Raw genomic sequence first — 19,540 nt, 5'->3', positions numbered from 1 at the left:
TTTATTTAACTCATAGCAAACAGGGAGCTCTTCAGGCGCCATGGGACACAGAAGGGGGCACCTCAGCGATGCCTTCAAGCATTTGCAATGCAATAGATCTCACATTTGCGAGAGTTTAAGCTATTGGCATTGCAAATGACAATGCCTTTTGTTTATGTTTAAAAAACCAAAACATAAAAAAAGGCATTGTCATTTACAATGCCAATAGCTCAAACCCGCGTAAATGTGAGACCTATTGCATTGCAGATGCTTATTTTTTTATGGCGCTGTCTGACCTCAATGTCTCTGGTGATGTAACTGCTACATCTGTAGTGTGGTCCAGGCTTTTTGCTATGACCATTATTTGATAATGGGGTGCGGCGGTTTAGTGGAGTCGGCGGGGCCATGGCGGCCAACGGACGTGCGCAGCACTACGAAGGTAGTGCTTGCGAGGGCCGTTGGTCGACGAACACAGCGAAGGGATTAGATAACATACTGCATGGACTTTACATACACACCCAGCAACCATTACGCTACTGGAAGTGGGATCACTGCAGGCAACGTAATCGCTTTGGCCTTGGCTCTAGACTTTCCTGCTAACTTCTTGATTAGAGATCCGCTTCTGTGCGATCTCTTCAGCCACAGTGGATCCCCCAAGGATCTGCAAAAACAGGACACTTGCTGCAATCACATTGTGCATGCATTACATTCACTCCACAAACTCAGTTTTGCACAGGAAACACAGGGTGGATCTGTCCTTTCACTTCATGAAGCAGGGCCCAAGGATGGTAAAGTTGACCGTTCTTGTTACCTCTAATATTTTGGAAGATTCCTAGTGGTGACCGAGTGTAAGACAAAAAAAACAAGAATTTATTGAACCTAAGAAGATCTTGATCATAATGAGAAAATCTATCCTTCAATTTCCCTAAATATAGAAATTTAATTGGTTGGGAGCTTAATCGATATTATTGCTATTCTCACTATACAAAATACTTTCTTGTGCGAGTAATTGAACTTCTTTACTTCAAACTGTAGTTTTTACGTACCCATTTGTTCCCTACTTTATCTGTAAATGAGAACATGCTCTTCCGTAGCTGAAATGCTAAATTATCTCATATGTACTCCTGTCAATCAAATGCATTAAACATTCCCCAAAACACAGTCTCTCCATCTTTGGCCTCAAATCAATGCAATTTAAATAAAGGATACGCTAATATTTGGGGACTCACAACAACCTGGTGTAAGAAGTTTCATGAAGTTTTGCTCAATGTTATTTTACCAGTATGCTTTAAAATGCTTAGTTTGCCACAATGTTTCTATCCATCCATAGGGTGAGGCTACTCTCTCTTTCAAGTTCTTTTTACAACTACTAAACGCAGGCTGGGTAGTGGTTGGCAGCAAAGTTCACTCCCAGTCGGTTTTGGTACTGTAGCTTTACAAGTTAAATCATGGAGACCAATATGGCACTACCATATTGTACCTGGACTCAGATGTATTTTTAAGATGACCCCAGTTTCTTTGGGGTCCCTGTAATGCTGATGCAGTGATAGCCCCACAAGTTACAGATATGTGAGCATTTTACTTGGCACATCACTAACAATAAAAATAAGTTTTGGTTGTTCAGCACAAAGTACACTACTGTGTGCCTGTCCTGGCCTAGAGATGGATGTTGGCATAGGAATGCTCAAAAGAGTGTTGCAACAGACTTGTCGATTAAACTTCCCTTGTGGGTGTCACAAGTAAGTTCCATACATTTAATAAATACTCCAGTAAAGTCTCCCAGATATTATGTTTGAGATCGAAGGGCTGCTCTGCATTTTGGGTTTCCTATTAAGCACTATGCAGGAGGAGCGGGGAAAAAAATCACATTTTAAAGCCTTCCAAAGGAAGAAGGATCTTGTGTATTCTGGATGCAGGCTGGTAGAGAATTCTTTGGTTTTATTGTATTGACTGAGACAGAGATCCTTCCAGGTGTTATTTATGTATTTAGGTGTAACTCAGACTTCAATATCTCTCTTGAGTTCACGGAGATATAAATTATCCCAGTTCCTTCCACCCAAAGGTAAGATACGAAAGTGGTGGCACATTACTCAAGCCTCATATTCTCTCATGTATTATGTAAATGGGTTTAGGGTACCACCAGGTGGGTAACTAAAATTGTTACTGGACTGTCCCCTACCATCCATTACACAATATAAGGCTGATTACTCAATGGCAAAGCACAGAACCCATCCCAGACGGGGCTGAGCCACATGTCCATGACATGTCTACCCTCAGCAATGGAACCTTCCCTGTCCACAACCTACAATTACAGTGCAGGAAGATGGTAGGCAAAAGGTGCACGGTAAAGCTTTCCAGTTTTTTTTCAGGATACTGGCTGTGCTCTCAAGTCTCTCCAAGATGTGAAGGGACCAATAGGAACCAATCCATTCTTCACACAGTCTGGAGAGAACATGGCACAGTGCCCTCTGTCAGGGACATCCATTTCCAACTAAATGCAGTACAGTTTAGAGAATGAGGGCCCATGTGGTTTTGTTCAATTCTGAATTAAGGATGGAAACATTCCACTCTATTGTGTCTCTGCTTTGTTATCTAGTGTTTGCAAAGACCACAGAAAGATGTCTTTTGCAATTTGATGTGTAGGTAATGAAAAATACATCATGTACAGTGAACAAAATAAATCGTGATTTTTTATTTTTATTTTGTTTCAAGTGCCTGGAAAGAAGAATCTAATTGCACCACTCTCCAAACTGATATAATGGACGACTGGGTTGACTGCTCTTTTACCTGTGGAGTTGACTGTCACGTGCAGTCCAAATATCCATGCCTTCAGATACTTGTCAACCTCTCCCATTCTGGTCAGAAAGCTATCTTACATTATAATGAAGAAGCTGCTCAGAAAACCCCAAAAGTAAGAAAAACATACTATATATTTATTACAATATGTTGTAGTTGGCCTGGGCACCTTTTAATGGATTAGGAATTATGCATACCTAGAAAATATTGTGGCTGCTAATATTTCTGAAATGACTGATGATTAAGGTGAACTACCGAATGTCTCTTTAAGCACCTAAGCAACAAGTTATTTACCTTTGGCAATGATCTTTCTGATGGATACTCAACCTATGTGTAGATTTCTCACCTTTTTAACTCCTTAACCGCGGCGCAAATCCCGCTGCGGTGCGAGAGTTCTATTGAGTGGGTGGGGCTGCGTCGGCAAACGGACGTGAGCAGCACTACCGAGGTAGTGCTTGCGACGGCCGTTGGCCGACGCGCGCATGCAATGGGTTAATATCCTTCAGGCATCATACTGAATCTAGACAGTTGAATTAGCCGATAAGTACATCGCGGCTCCTTCTCAGCTGTAGGAACCCCTCCCGCAAATGGCATCATAGAGTCATATAAAATACTTCCTCAGCACTATGGCATCAGTTTCCTGTCTCTTTTCCATGCGCTCCGTAACGGAGATGAAGCTGAAGAGATTGACAGAAATTGCAGTGCACCAAAACTAACTTGGGACCTTATAAATCATATACAACCCCTCAGAACAGGGAGGTGGGCAGCATCAGTAAGGGAGATAACATATACATCAGAAACACTGTAGTTAAGTGATAGTGGTGGAGCGGTCTAGTTGTAGATTCCCCTTCTCTTGAATCAATACCTCCAAGATGGCAGGTCTGAGGCGATGGTCAGATGAAGAACTCCTGCAATACATCTGGCAAAATGGGCAATCCAATGGATTTCAGTGCTGAGAAAATATTGCCTAGTGGGGGTGTGGACTGGAGCCCTTATAACAGGCCAGCAGATACCCCAGACAGGAACACTTCTGGAAAATGCCAAAGTAGAGGTCTTCATTCTGATGGAATAGTCCCGATGCCCTCAGGAAAAGGGTCCTTGGCAAGAGGGTAGCAGATCTTGATACACAGCGGGGAATGGTTTGTCTTTGAATCACTTTGCCTTATTTGGAAAATCATATTCCAATAAAAAGCTGATCATCAATCTGGGACTTGTTGGTCTTGTCAGTGTAAAAACCGAGGGTCCTGTAAGGATCCTAGTAGTGCAGCCTCTTCTTCTCTTTGGTGGGGTGAGGTGTTAGAATGTTGGTAGAATAATACACTGAGTCACGTGGAACAAAGTGCCTGAGAACCAGTCAAAAAGGTACCACTGAGACACAGAGAGAAAGGGAAACAAAAGGTCCTACCACTTCATAAATGCATAACTATACAAGACTTTAAACCATGGCTGGTCTGGCAAAAAAAGAAAAGCCAAAATATCTGACAAATAGTCCTTAACAGTGCCCAAGGTAAAGCTTTGCCGGGCCAAGGAAAGGAAAAAGCACAACATATTAGGTAAGCATGCCCTGGCACACCTGTAGGGTTACAGCGCGCTTTATAAGTGCAAAATACATACATAAATACATACACACCAAACGAGAAAATGGCACAGATGCCCAGAATAAACTGGTTTGGTAGCTGGGTGACAGGCAGATATGACCTCAGCAGGCAGATCAAAGCAATTCAAATTGTACACCTAAATCTCCAGGCATAAATTTGGAGTCTCATGAGGAAACAAACCACGCCACCATGCATGTGTCATACTACATCATAGTTGTATTGTACGTCAGGACATGGAATGATCGACTATGAAGGCAAAGGCAGGAATACCATGGGAGCCAGGTTGGTCACCTGCAGCTAAAAGCAGGTTGTGATCTCTGCTTCACCTGGTACCACATACCTCCAATCTCCAAGGCATCGACATACATTCTGCAAGTGAGAAAGAACAGTGATGCAGCTCTGGACAGCCTGAGGAGCCATGTGCCACTTGTAGCTCCAATAGAATTTGCCAAGCTATTGCACTGGCTGCGACGATTGTTTCCGCCAAATGGACAGGACTCAAGCATATTCTTGTTTTTTCATGGCTTGTGAAAAGGACAAGCATGAGAAGCCCGGGACAGTGACCGATCTGTGGCCCTTGCTTGAAGCGCCCTACTACTGACGTGGCATTCTATTCAAAGGGGGAGCGCTTTATCAAAGGGCATAAGGTCTGCCAAGACATTGCCCCCAAAAAGCCAGTGGAGCACAGTAAGGCATGGTGGTGGAAAAGCCCAGAGGCCAAATCCCTAGATCCACCATATCCAGGCCAGAGCAAAAGATCTGCTTGGCTACCTTTTGCCATCTATGCACAGCTTCTGCAAAGTGGTCCCGGAGATGGTTGGGGAGATATGGAACGACCATTTGCATCATCTCAAAAAGGACATGGGGCTAACAGGCCAAAAGGCAAGTTGTGTTCATGAAGTAAAGGGCAAGGATGCCTAAAGAGATGTTTTTTATTCCCATAGCATTAATCCTTTTCGATTTCCTATCAGTGGGAGTTGAATGAAAGAAGAAGACTACACTACTCTCTGGGGTTGGATGAACCATCAAACATTTTGGGGCCCCAGGAGCCAGACAATGATGGACAGCCTGATAGTTCTCCAGAGGAGCAGATACTAGTTTGCTCCACATGACCAAAAATAGGGCCCAACAACACCTCGTTGAGGTTCAACATAGGAGGTTTCTAGGTGCAGAAATTGTTTGAGGAGGTTTAGCTGCCACAGGCTTCAGAGCCAAAGGTAGTTCAAGGACATCTGTGGCCTTGCAAAGAATATCCATAAGTAAGGCAACTTTTTCAGTGGGAGACCCTAGGGGCAGTCCAGCCGCACCTCTAGGGAAGTATACAGGCCCCTGACATTTGCATTGGAGCGAAGAAGGATGACCATCTCACCACTATCATCGTGTATGTGGTACACAGCGTCCAGCATCTGAAGGAGGTATGAGTCGGAGCCAAATAGCCCTATCAGGCTGCAAGGGTATTCATCATGTGGCAAGGACCTGTAAAGGGATCCCTCCTCAAACAGCTGTTTTCTGTCTTCTGCATCAGGATCTGACCAAAATTCACTTGGTAAAATTTGCTGTCAATAGTGTCATGGGCAGCACAGGCGCCAGTGGTGGACCAACTAGCAAGGCCTTTGGTGGAGGAGGATTGTGCAACACCAGAGAAACATCAGGATGACAATGCACAGGGTGGCCCGCACCAGTGATAAAGCAGCTTGTGGAGTTAGTCTTTCAGGCCCTAATAGCTTCTTGGTGCCTGTGAGCTCACCAGAGGGAGTTAGATGGCATGGACGAGGGCCAGCAAGTGAAAACCACAAATAGTGCAGGGTCAGCGGCTTGAAACTCCATGAGAGGAGCAGGAGTCTGTGATTCAATGACCACGGCTGAATGTGGCACTATGTCCATCTCCATCAAAATAGGCTACACAAATGATGTTGAGGCTTGGTTGGAGGAATGACATCACTAAGACTCACCCCTCAAGTAGGATAGATGTTGAGAACCCTCTTCTTGATTTTTCTTCCTGGAGGGCCTGTCCTTGTAAGCTGCCCATTTTAGAGACTTGCTGGTTGAAGATGAGCCAGTGTAGGATATGGAGGAAGCAAAAGGGTTGGGAGAGGCACCATTCATCCTGAGCCCATGCCATGAAGAGTTTGGACTCACTCACCTTGATGGCTGTGGCATGCTTGTACCTTAGGCACCAGAGACAGAAGTAATGTAGATCTGAGAGGGATATTCTGTACTGGCAAGAGCAACAAGTTGCAAACCCAGAACTTGGGGGGGTCACCCCTGAAAACACTGCAAGTAGTAACATTTTAGAAAGCAAATCCAGAGGTGCAGCAAAGGGTGCTGAAAAAAGGAACTGACATCAGTCAATCTGGGTATACGCCGCTGAGATGGCGTATCAAGGGCTGAATCCTGGATTCAAGACGGAGCCAAAGTCCAGCTATCAGCGTAGGAGAGCTATGTAAGATTTCCAGATCCAGTCTGGCACCTGGAAAAGATTCAAGAGCTGAGGAATCCATTTGAATGCAGAAGTTCTTAAAATAGAAAAAAGTCTTATGTTACTAGTATGATGCTTTGATGTTTGATTACCAAAACCATCCCCAGGACAAAAGAAGCCTTTCTTATTAAACACCGATTAAACATTGTTTTGTATGCTGTCTATAACTGTTCTGAAAAACAATTCTTGATCTGAAAAGGTAAGAGGTTTGCTTGAGTAAACGGCTGATTGTGAAGTAAAATAATAGTTTTTTATAGTACTGGATTCCTGAATATCTCTACATGATCATATAAAATCTATTTATCTGAAGAGCAGAGAGGTTTTTAAAATATCAAAAAATTCTAATCATTAGAATCAGAAATATATAAATTGTTCTCTGTCTAATGTTCTGTAATTTCCTTTTAACAGTCAGCCTCGGGGATGGTAGTGATTCACTGGATCTTCTGCATTGGTCACCAGGTCTTGGGAAACCCTGTTGATGTGCCTTGCACAGTCAGCAAAACGGTGTAATTTTGTGGTGTGTTTACACTACCGGCACCAACATAATGGGTATTTGGATTTAGTGTGCAGCAATGTCAAGCAATTCGCCACCTTTGCATGGGGCATGCTATCCTGTATAGGCGGTCCTACCCAATACTGCTGGCAGTGAATGTAAAGGATTCCCGACTGCAAACGCAACCATCTCAGAATACATAATTGGAGTAAATTCTAGCAGCCAAAAGCGCTTTCTTAGGCAGGCATAAGCTACTTTCAGTACTTATAATAGAACCCATGCCTTTATGACAAATGTTGGATTTCTGAATTCACCGTGTGCTTAATGAGTAAAGTGCTCTCTCATACCTGGAACTAAAGTACAGTACATGCAACTATGAAAGAAATATTATTTTTCATAATGTATCTTGCTTGAACATCTAAAATTATATTTCTTGCATTCCTTCACTTCCATTTCAAGGGACTTTTTATTCATATGCAGGCTGAGTTACATTAGAATGGCAGCAGACATTTGAGCATGAAACAGCTGGTCACAGTGCAAGAGCATGCAACTACCTAGATTTGAGGGGTACCACTGAAAGAAGGGAAGGACTATAGAAATATGTTCAGGAACTCTGCTACGCCCTGTTGGAAAACCCTCATGCATGCCTAATAAAAGTAGAAAAAGTGCTCAGGGTGGCACCTATAAACACCAAAAGGAACATTGTGGCCAGGATTCACAACTTTGAGAATAAAGAGAGACTAATGGTCAGCATGAAAGCAGATGAACCAGTAATATAAAAAAACAACAGATTTTCCAAAACGTATTTGTGATCATATCAGAAAAGAGGAAGCAGTTGAAGCGGGTGATAGATGTCTTACATAAAGAAAGAACAAAGCATAGATTGGGTTATCTATTTCACATCTTTAACTAGTAAGTCAAACCAAGGTTGATCAGATTTATTTTATTTATAAAGTTCTATATTTTAGTGAGGTCTGTGAGATTCTGGAGGAGCTCCTTAATTTCACCCCAGTGGACACGGTTGTACCGAGAAAAGGACCAGCTGTTGAAAGGGGTCAAAATATTTATTACAATCAGACGCGGGTACTTTTGAACATCCTGCTGTTAAGCTTAAGATATTCCTATATTACTTTGTAAAACACAGATCCAATGAGGGTTTGCATAGACAGGGCAAGTATTAACTAGTGCTTCCATAGTCCACAGGGGCAATGTAAGCTTGGCAAATGCCAAGATAAATTCAACTTTCTGCTTATACTGAGTATTATTGCACATTATATTTCAGACTGTAAGCTGTATAGAAGATCTGCTGTCCACAAACAGCTGGCATTAATGGTTTATAAAGTACTTTTGGGAAAGGATACTGAGGAATTAGAGGGGCAGATGCATATAGATTAAAATAGTGCCAGGAAATACGAGTGCAGCTAGAGAAATCATTGTGGGATATGATTTTAATGGTTTTGCAGAATGAACATTAGATCCTTATTTGAGCTTAGTTAAAAAATTGTGTTATATAGAAAGTACTGGACCTCCCCTGATAAGGTACATGTAATCCACTATTCTTCCAGTCTATGATGGGCATTTAAAAGTCTTTCAACTACTGTAAACTAACATTTTTGGACTGTTTGAGATTTTTGACCTCATAGATATTGTTCTTGGCTGGAGAATTGACCTCTTTTGGAACTCCAGGTTTTAAGGGGAACACATGATCTTTATGTAACTAAAAATGTGTGACGTCTCTCACAATGTATCTTAATGGCAAAAAGCAGGTCCTGAAATTCTGGATATCTTGCTGTAATCTGGTGACAGAGGACTAAAACATTACTGTCATAGCCGTAGCTAAGTGTGATAAAGATATGTATAGCAGAATAAAGTAACAGGAAAGGTATTATAATTTAAGGCCAACTTTCAATAAATCACATGCTTTATTTTGGATTATTTGTTAATTGTTGGGGGAGGGAAATGGAGAACTCGCATTGATTCCAGCTGGCCTGTCACCTAGAGTAGGCACCTAATGCAGCATATAGACACTTGGGGCTTCAAGAATAACATTTAAGGAACTAATCTTTGATCTGGTTTTGAAAATATTGCATCTTTGTACCAAGTTGTCAGAGTTCCATTATTGTTGAGTTTAGTCCAAGTCTAATTGTGGTTTACTTTTCCTACAGTGTTTTTACATTCCGAAGTGCCAGCGTAACAAGAATGATTTGCTCAACATTGTCCTAGACATAAAAGATTTCTTCGACAACAAAAATGACACTCCATTTTCCTGCTACTACAGCCCAGACAGCAACTCTGAGGATGTGATCTTGATTAAGAAATTTGACAGAATGATTGTCTTCCACTGCCTCTTTTGGCCCTCTTTGATGCTGATTGGTGGTGCACTGATTGTTGGGATGGTGAAGCTTACACAGCATTTGTCTGTGCTTTGCGAGGAGTACTGCAGTTCAACTAAAGATGATCATGCCAATGTTGGATCAGTACCCGAAGGTCCAGAGAGCAGACCGCTGACAACAAGATGGAGGCCAAATTTAAGAAGTATGCACCACTCTCCACTTCGGTGAATGAGAAACACGAACGAATAGAGGCAAACATTTTAATGTTAGGCCCAGGCAGTGAATTATGTTCCAGAAAATCTCAAAATCCTAACCGACATCGTCAAACATAGCAATTTTCTAGAACGGCTACTGGTGATAGTTGGAGATGTACGCAGTGAGAAGAGAATTGGTGTTGCTCTCTACCCTAGATTATAAAACCACATGGATCTTACAATTATCCGTAGTACTACTGTCTTTTGAATGTCATGCAATAGACTCTCGCACTCTGACTTTTTTAAAGGTTTGTTGAATTGTCAACCTTTCACAAGATGTTGCTTGGAATTAAGCACCAATATTGTTCTTGGACACGTTACTTGTGTTTGGAAATCTAGGTTATTTCTCTTTCTTATTACCAACAACAGTCGCAGCTTTTAAATATCAGTTTTTGAAATGGATAGACATTTTTTGTCTGGTCTTTGTATATTTCATAATTAAACTCTTTGTTGAGGACTATAGTGTTTCTTAAAAATCATCATTCAGATAATAAATTGCAACAAAACAATTTTTTTGTTGTTTTGTTTTTACAATTGTGTTTAGTGAGCATGTTGCTTTTCTTACAAAATACAAATGAAACAGCAATGTACTTTGAAATAGTTCAACACCAGCACCTCTAAATATTTACACCTTTAACAGGAAATTGGAGGTGACTTTAACTCTAACAACCATACAGTGCTTTCTAACATATGTAGGACCTTACATACAGGGCCTAGATCTTTAACACTGACAGCCGAACCTAAGCAACATAAAATAAGTAACAGGTAACCAATAGCAATATATCAATTTCAATTTCAAAAGCTTTATTCGACAGTATGTCATAAAAGCAGGCACACTACATATATCACAAAACAGAATAAATAGTACATAACCATACACAAGATAAAAAGTTATTCAATTCCAATGATTACTGTCGATAAAAATCAAGTTAAAATATATATAGGATCCAATAAAAATTATTCATAATAAAGGAACAGCATTAATAGCATCATTCATCGTACTAACAAACAACGTGTACGAATAATCCAGGCCCACCTTAAAAATTTTGCTACAGCAACAACTTTGCAAGGGGTACAGTCTGACTCTAATATCCTTAAGGCTTCTATATGCCGCCGGGTGCCCAGGTTTAAGCAGGTGGGTTTCAGCCATTTACGTCGTGGACCGACATAAAGGGGGCATACAAAGAAAAGGTGGGCTGTTGTCTCAACCATGTCTAAACACTTATGACATTTGTCATCAGGGGGATGCGCCCATTTGTAAGTAAAAGCTTTAACTGGAAGTGATCCTACCCTAAACTGAAAAAACAGTTTACGATCTAATGGACTCTCGATAATATCCCAATAAGCTTCACAAAAAGGCCATGATTTATAATTTAGAAAACGGCCAGTTAAGTTAGTGTTCATGCAAGCTCTATGGGATGAAGTCAGGGCCATTTCCCAGTATATGACTTTCAATTGATCTTTTGAGGGGAAGGTTGATATGTCCGGTTCATCCCATAAACGGGTTAGATCTAGCTTTATCAAAAGCTTCCTGAGCTCTTTGAGCCAGTGGATTTTGTGGAAACGATCTACCGAGATCACATCCTTCAGGGCCTGGACATAGTGTGTGAGTTCAGGGGTGGTCCAGATTCGCCTCCAGTACAAATATATACCTACCAAGGCCTCAATGCATCCGGTAATGACATTAGCTACATCAGGTTTAAGTCTTCTGAAGTGATCATTACCCCATTGTTCGCAGCCATATTTTACTCTTTAGTTGAACTAGTAATGAACCCTCCAGACAGGATGTTGCTTCCTATAAATAAGTACTCAATCGATCTCATTAGGTCCTCTGCTGGGATGGAATATGGCTAGCTAATCCTTCGCTCAAGAGAATACATGAAATCAAAGAGCTTATTTGGAAATATGTAGTAGTTTTGGTTGTCTCTTGCGTCATGAAGATTCAGTTGCCTCTTTACTCTGCTCCAGGGACTAAGCAGGACTCTGAGTTGTACTGTGATTATTTTGATATAATGTAGCCTTCCTTCTAGCGTCCTTAACTTGCTTGGCCTCAGAATTACACACCTTTTTAGAAAGCCACTCCAACGATTCCATTAGCCCCTTTACACCTCTAGATACATTCACAATCCATCTCACCATTAGCGCCATTTCCTCCAGTAACTTCTTCAGGAGTTGGAGGCTAGAAACATTTCTTAGTTTTCTTTTGTTTTCTCCGCTGATGCACTGAAAGGGCCACCTTTCTGGAGTTGTACATATCCCAGATGACTTCCTGACTGTATGTTATCACCACCATCTGTCCAAACACAAAAATATCTGTGTCCCGTAATCTAGAGTCCCAGATAGCCCGACCTGATCAATTGGCCAGTGGGGAGAGAGAGAGGCTCCATTCTGCTGTGTGTGTGTGAGGTAATGGGGTAGGTGGAAGACCTCAGGCATCTTTGCCTCAGCCCGTGCTCCCCTCATTGAGTTATACTACACCCCCTGCCTCTAGTTGGCCAGTAAGCGCCTCAGCAATTTAGTACCGCCACCCTGATACCAAAGTTCTTTATGCCCCACAGCCTCTCACACTCAGCAGGACAAGGCTCCAAAGAGGTGCACAGCTGTCAATTGAACATTACAAAAGCAGAAGATTGATATGTCCAACTCGCTTGCCATTCCGTTAAATTCCCCACCACTAATACACGGGCTGCATTAGAAGAGAAGGCCCACCGAGAGGGGAAAATACAGAACACAAGAACAGGAACTGCCATGAGTCAATGTCTGAAAGTGAACTGAGGATACATATTGTGAGTAGGAGATCCATCATCTTGGCTTGATGGTGGTTACCGACTGAGGGACATCAAGAAAACAAGAGAGTAAACAAACTTGCAGCTCAGATTATTAAGGAGTTAACTTGAGAAAAAAAAAATTTCTTGGAATTTCATAAATCCTTTCTGTTGTCTTGCACCATAGAAATGATGCAGAATCAGTTCAACAGTGCTCGCCTATTACAGGAATCCAAAGTTACTTGAATTCTTAACAATATTTCTGGAAGATACTTTATCCCCAGCAGATTCCTCCCCTTTGACTATCCCAGCTGCCAGGCTAGAGCGAGAAGCTTCTGCCATAGCTCTCTGGTGCCTTTAAGGGGTGCTGGCACCGATTTGACGCCAGAAACACAATTGTGATTATGTAACTGGAGCCATTTAGAGCATACCCTGGTGCCCTGACGTCTGTTCTCGTGTTTTACAACCATGTCTCTCAAGATGGCGATGAGACTAGCATCTAGAATGAACACCGGTGCAGTGCAAAATAATTAAGTTGCCATCTTTTCATAAGGCCTTTTAAAACATGTTTTTGTATCAGAGGTCAAGATTAAAAGTGAAACACACCGCAAAGAGCAACATTTTTTACAATTGAGGTCAGGTCAAAATAGCTTTATTCGATTTTGCATACAAAATCATAAAAGCACAAAATTACATTCCAATTAAAACATTGTTAAAAGCAGTAGATAAAACCTTTAAAAAAAATTCATTATTACAGTGGTTAAAATGGCAGATATGTCCTAGCTCAATTTCATTTGAAAATAAAAACATGAGTACAAAGATTCATTAAACGTTACATGGACTTTCTGAGGGCTATGATAGTCTTCAAATAGGATGCCACTGCCTTTATCTCAAACACAGTCGCTAGTAATTTCAGTTTGCAGTAGGCATCGCACCTTCCTCTGATACCCCATTTAGTAAATATAGGTTTTAAAAACTGTTTCCTAGGGGCCAAATAAAAATGACAAAAAAGGATAGAGTGAATATTTGATTGATTCGAAGACCCATCACAGGGACACTTTTCCAACTGTGTAGCCCAATCGTTACAATTAGGGAATGTTATCAAACGGAAAAATGTATCAGCCCGAAACCTGGTGAGTAACATTCTGGAATAAGGACTGCTCTCCATAGTTAAGTAGAGTTTCATTCCTTTCTGTTGAGTGATTACTCCGTTTAATTTGTTGATATTTTTTCCTTTCGCACTCAACCAACTTTAATTGGCCAGATGTTCCATTATGGTCTTTTTCAAGATGCGCTTAGAGATGATTTCCAGGCACAGCGGGTCTTTAAAATATTCTTCGTGGCCAATGTTTATAGCCATGTTTCTCACATGGTGCAACCATTTGATATTTCGCACCCCCTCTAGCTTTAGGCAGTCCAAAACAATTTCCCTGTTCAGTGATGTTTCCGGGGTAGTCCACATTTTATGCCACAAGAGAAGGGGACTGGCTTTAATAGTGCCCTCAACGTAGGAAAGCCCCAATTCTCTATGACTAAAAAAAATGGATAATGATTTTGGCGTGGCAAGCAGATACCGTATAAAGTTATTTTCAGCCAGTTGTGTCTGCTTGGTATTTGTAAAACCCCAGATTCCGGCGCCGTATGTACCAGTAGAGACACACCTAGCCTTGTAAATTTGTGTAAGTTCTTTGACCAGGCGGCCACCAAGTTTCCTTGAAAAGTTTTGTAGCGCTCCGGTGGCTCTACTGAATGCCAGGTTTCTAGCATGAACCGCCTTAGCCCAATTTCCCTTATTGTCAAAATTTACTCCCAGATAGCAGAAAGTGGCAGTGTTTTGTATCTTTTTCTGATTTAAAAAGATTAATTTGGGGGATTTTCTAGAAGGGCCACATCTCATGGAGTAAGTCTTCGTTACATTGATTGTTAACCCACGAGTATTCATGTAATTGGAAAATTCCACCACCGCCCTCTGCATGCCGATGGAAGTCCGCGATATTATGGCGGCATCATCCGCATATAAGAGGATTGGTATGGTAGTCCCTCCCACTTGTGGATAATCAAACCGAAACTTCCTCATGTGCTCCACCACTGTGTTTATATATAATATGAAAAGGAAGGGTGCAAGGATGCACCCTTGCCTCACACCTCTATTAATGTGAAACCTTCCTGAGCATTGGCCGTCTCTGCCATACCGGACTCTTGCCCCTGCGTTTCTGTACAGCTCCTTAATAAATGCAATGATCTTATTATCTATGCCTAAACTCTTCAGCGTGTCCCAAAGCTTTATGTGGTCCACACAGTCGAAGGCAGAGGTCAAGTCTACAAATGTTATGTGTAGACTTTCATGCTTTGCCTCTGTGTATTTAGCGACCAACAGAGCCAGGTTTAAACTCTGCTCTATTGTGCCCTTCCCTTGGCGGAAGCCATACTGGAGAGGGGTTATAAAGTTGTTTTCTTCCGACCAATCTTGGAGCCTGTTTAGGATGATCCTGCTTGCTACCTTCATCAAAGCGTCCAGAAGTGAAATTGGGCGGTAGCAGGCAGGATCATTTCTATTGCCCTTTTTAAAAATTGGCACCACAATTGCCTCGGGCCATGTAGAAATAAAACCTACGGTGTTAATGCTGTTCAAAACGTTGGTTAGGAGGGGAGCCCAAAGTTTTAACTCACTTTTATATATATCGATGGGAACCCCATCGGGTCCAGGTGCTTTGCCCGATGCACTATCACTAATGGCCTTTAAAACTTCCTTATAGTCAAAAGTGATTCCCAGCGGAAACTGAGCGAGGGGCTCTTTAGTTGATGTTGAACTTAAACTTCCTCTATGATTAGGGTTATTATACAAACAGGAAAAATGCTCAACTCACACCTCCCCTGGCACTACGATATCTATTACGTCATTGTCTCTGTTTTGGAAAAAAGGTGCGTTAACTGCCTTCCAAAAGGCGATGTTGTCATTTTTCTGACAGGCTAGGTGTAAATTTTCCCATAGATCCCGCTTTAATTCCTTCCTCCTTGTGTCTAGGGCAGTTCTATAAAGCGTACGTGCCTCTGACATGTACCACAGATCTTGGTGCTTCATGCAAAGCTGCTATTAAGTATGTGTGCGCTGTAGAACATTCCTTATTGAACCAACCCTTTTTTTTACTGGGATGTTTTTTAAGTGGTTTCAGTAAAAGGTTTTTTATCTCCTTAGTAATTTCAATAAAGGAGTCTAAGGTTACTTGTGGTCGTTCAAAGTCCCTCAGGCAGATTAACACATGGTCCGAAGCTCTAGACAGTAGGTTTATTAGGAATTTTTCGGGGTCCACCTTGTCCCACTTAAGGGAATACCCATTTATTTTCCCCAGAGTTATGGGTATCGGGTACTCTTTTTTTTTTACTTGAGGCCGCTCCCTTTACTTTCAACTCCATAGAAACCGGATAATGATCCCCAAAAGCGAGTTTTAATGTTTCCCAGGATAAGGCTAACCCTCGATATCGATGCGATAAAAGTGAGAAGTCAATTACCGAGTTTACACCTCTTCCTGTAAAAGTTGGGAAAAAGACTTTCCTTGTTGCACAGATTTTGTTCATAAAGGCCAGGTCTAGCTCATAGATCACTTCGTTGAGTTTATTCCCTATACCGCAGTGAATGAAATGGCTCGAGTCACCAATGTCATTTCCCTTCAGGGGGCAGATGCCCAAATCATTACTAGTACAGATAGTGCAATTAAAATCCCCTATCCAAAGGAGTGCCATATCTCCCGTCCCTACCTTTTCTAGTACCCCTATGCACTTCCTTAACCTGGAGAAAATATTATCCCATAAACTACAGTGGGCATTGTTGTAAAAATTGATTATGGCAAGTTTGTTCACTCCTGGCCAACTTACCAATAGGACTTGGAAAAAATCATCTGAAATATTTCTAATGACTTTGATACCAGCGGTATTCAAAATATAGGTGCATAATCCACCTTTATTTCTACCTCGGGTGCTTGGCTTCCCAGGGGTGTTAAACGTTTGGTATCCTAATAAATTAATTTCATTAGTCAGCCATGTTTCCTGTATACACAGGATACTATATTTCTGAATTACTTTTAGCCATTCAGGGTTATTCATTTTGGTTTTCAATCCTGCCAGGTTCCATGATAATACAAATTGACTAACTTGGATGTTCATATCGCTGTCGGGATTATCCTCACCTGTTGACTCGTCTCTTATTAACTGTATTTCTTGGACCTGGCTGGTACCCTTTACTTGTATGTCCATTGATATGACCTCTGCAACTTTCAAAACATCATCCCTGATCTGTACAAAGCCCTGTGCCGTCCCTACATCTCCTTCTTTGTTAGTTTCTCCACCCTCCCCGTGTGTTTGTACCTGATGTTCCTCGTTATTCCTTCTGCTATCTTCTAATGGTGGCAATGAGGTATTAACCACCCCTGAAGGGTCAGCCTCTTTAGTGTGAATAAGTCAGTCAACCCCCTCCAAACCCATGAGTGGGGCAAATTGGTTTATAATTGGTATGTTAAAGACTGAAGACATCCCCGGTGTATTATGTCGGTTTGAAATTCCGGGCGGTTCCCCCACCAAGGCTTTCGGGTAGAAATAGTTAAGTTCTCTAACCCTCATACTACCTTCATACTCACCCGGGTACCAGTCTTTGATGAAAGTGACTGCCCTATGGTCTCTAAAGTTTATAATGACTATGTCACCAGGGATTGTTTTAGGTCTCTTTCCCAACCATTCCGCTCGTCGGACATGTAAAATTTCTCAATTTAGATTAGCAGGTAGAATTCTGTATGTTCCCATCCAAAGCATAGTCTTATTCTTTAGAATTTGATGGCTTTCGAACCTACCATCAGATATTTCAGGGACCCCTGTTAACACAATGACGTAAGGCTCGGACTCAGGGGGGAGATTAATTTGCCTACGTCTATCTGAGGTGGTGTGTATCACTTACAACGCAACTTTTACGTCGTAATGCTGTTACAACGCAGCTATTACAACGCAGGATCCATTACATCGGATGCCATTACAACGCATGGCATTACATAGCAAATGGTATTACAACGCATACCATTACATCGTAAGTATTGGTAAGTATATAATTTTTTTTATTTTATTTAATATTATATAATTGATTTAATTATTATTAATTATAAATAAAAATAAATAAAAATATTTATTTATGTTTTTAAATATGATAAATTAAATTTATTAATTTAAGTAATTTTTTAAATAAGTATGAGTATAGGAGTATATGTTTTGGGGTACTGAGGTATATGTTTTGGGGTGTTTGGGTATTTTTAGGTTTTAGGGCAGGGTTTGGGTTTTGGGGTACAGGGGTGTTTTTAGGTTTTAGGGTTTTGGGGTACAGGGGTGTTTTTAGGTTTCAGGGTAGGGTTTGGGTTTTGGGGTACAGGGGTGTTTTTAGGTGTCAGGGTAGGGTTTGGGTTTTGGGGTACAGGGGTGTTTTTAGGTGTCAGGGTAGGGTTTGGGTTTTGGGGTACAGGGGTGTTTTTAGGTTTCAGGGTAGGGTTTGGGTTTTGGGGTACAAGGGTGTTTTTAGGTTTCAGGGTAGGGTTTGGGTTTTGGGGTACAGGGGTGTTTTTAGGTTTCAGGGTAGGGTTTGGGTTTTGGGGTACAGGGGTGTTTTTAGGTTTCAGGGTAGGGTTTGGGTTTTGGGGTACAGGGGTGTTTTTAGGTTTCAGGGTAGGGTTTGGGTTTTGGGGTACAGGGGTGTTTTTAGGTTTCAGGGTAGGGTTTGGGTTTTGGGATACAGGGGTGTTTTTAGGTTTCAGGGTAGGGTTTGGTTTTTGGGGTACAGGGGTGTTTTTAGGTTTCAGGGTAGGGTTTGGTTTTTGGGGTACAGGGGTGTTTTTAGGTTTCAGGGCAGGGTTTGGGTTTTGGGGTACAGGGGTGTTTTTAGGTTAAATTAAATTAATTATATTATATTAATTACATTTCTTAATTAAAATAATTAAAATAAATACATTATTTTAAATAATTTAATTTAATTACAATTGGGTTTTGGGATACAGGGGTGTTTTTAGGTTTCAGGGTAGGGTTTGGGTTTTGGGGTACAGGGGTGTTTTTAGGTTTCAGGGTAGGGTTTGGGTTTTGGGGTACAGGGGTGTTTTTAGGTTTCAGGGTAGGGTTTGGTTTTTGGGGTACAGGGGTGTTTTTAGGTTTCAGGGTAGGGTTTGGGTTTTGGGGTACAGGGGTGTTTTTAGGTTTCAGGGTAGGGTTTGGGTTTTGGAGTACAGGGGTGTTTTTAGGTTTCAGGGCAGGGTTTGGGTTTTGGGGTACAGGGGTGTTTTTAGGTTAAATTAAATTAATTATATTATATTAATTACATTTCTTAATTAAAATAATTAAAATAAATACATTATTTTAAATAATTTAATTTAATTACAATCAAAAAAATATTTAAATAAAATTAATTTAATTATATTAATTAAATAAAATTAATTACAATTTTTATTAAAATTAATTTAAATAAATAGATTTAAATTTATTAAATAAAATTAATTACTATTTTAAAATGTATTTTAATTAAATTAATTAAATTAAATTAATTAAATTAACTTAATTACATTTTTTTTAAAAAGGTATACTTACCTATACTTACGATGTAATGCCATGCGTTGTAATAGCATCTGCTATGTAATGCCATGCGTTGTAATGGCATCCGATGTAATGGATCCTGCGTTGTAAAAATTCCGATGTAACGGAATGCGTTGTTATAAACCGCGTTGTAGTGACACCAATCCATCTGAGGTATATCTTGTCACCGAGGGAGGGGGAATAGAGCTATTGGCAGATGGTTGGGTACCGGCTGCAACCATTCTATCATTT

General features: G+C 41.0%; 1 protein-coding gene across 2 annotated transcripts in view; it reads left to right on the top strand.

Moving 5' to 3' along the window:
• The window catches only part of KCNMB3 (potassium calcium-activated channel subfamily M regulatory beta subunit 3), a 132,196-nt gene extending 121,778 nt beyond the window's left edge, over window positions 1-10,418 (top strand). For both annotated transcript variants that reach the window (XM_078668011.1, XM_078668010.1), the window contains exons 3-4: window positions 2,692-2,890; window positions 9,511-10,418. In XM_078668011.1, the coding sequence (XP_078524137.1) occupies window positions 2,692-2,890; window positions 9,511-9,906 (595 nt within the window). In that variant the 3' untranslated portion in view covers window positions 9,907-10,418. The remainder of the gene's footprint in view (window positions 1-2,691; window positions 2,891-9,510) is intronic.
• The last annotated feature ends 9,122 nt before the right edge of the window (window positions 10,419-19,540 follow it).

This window comes from Lissotriton helveticus, chromosome 11, assembly GCF_964261635.1.
Source record: "Lissotriton helveticus chromosome 11, aLisHel1.1, whole genome shotgun sequence".
In the NCBI taxonomy this organism is placed as follows: Eukaryota; Metazoa; Chordata; class Amphibia; order Caudata; family Salamandridae; genus Lissotriton; species Lissotriton helveticus.
This window is presented reverse-complemented; position numbering and strand designations above follow the sequence as displayed.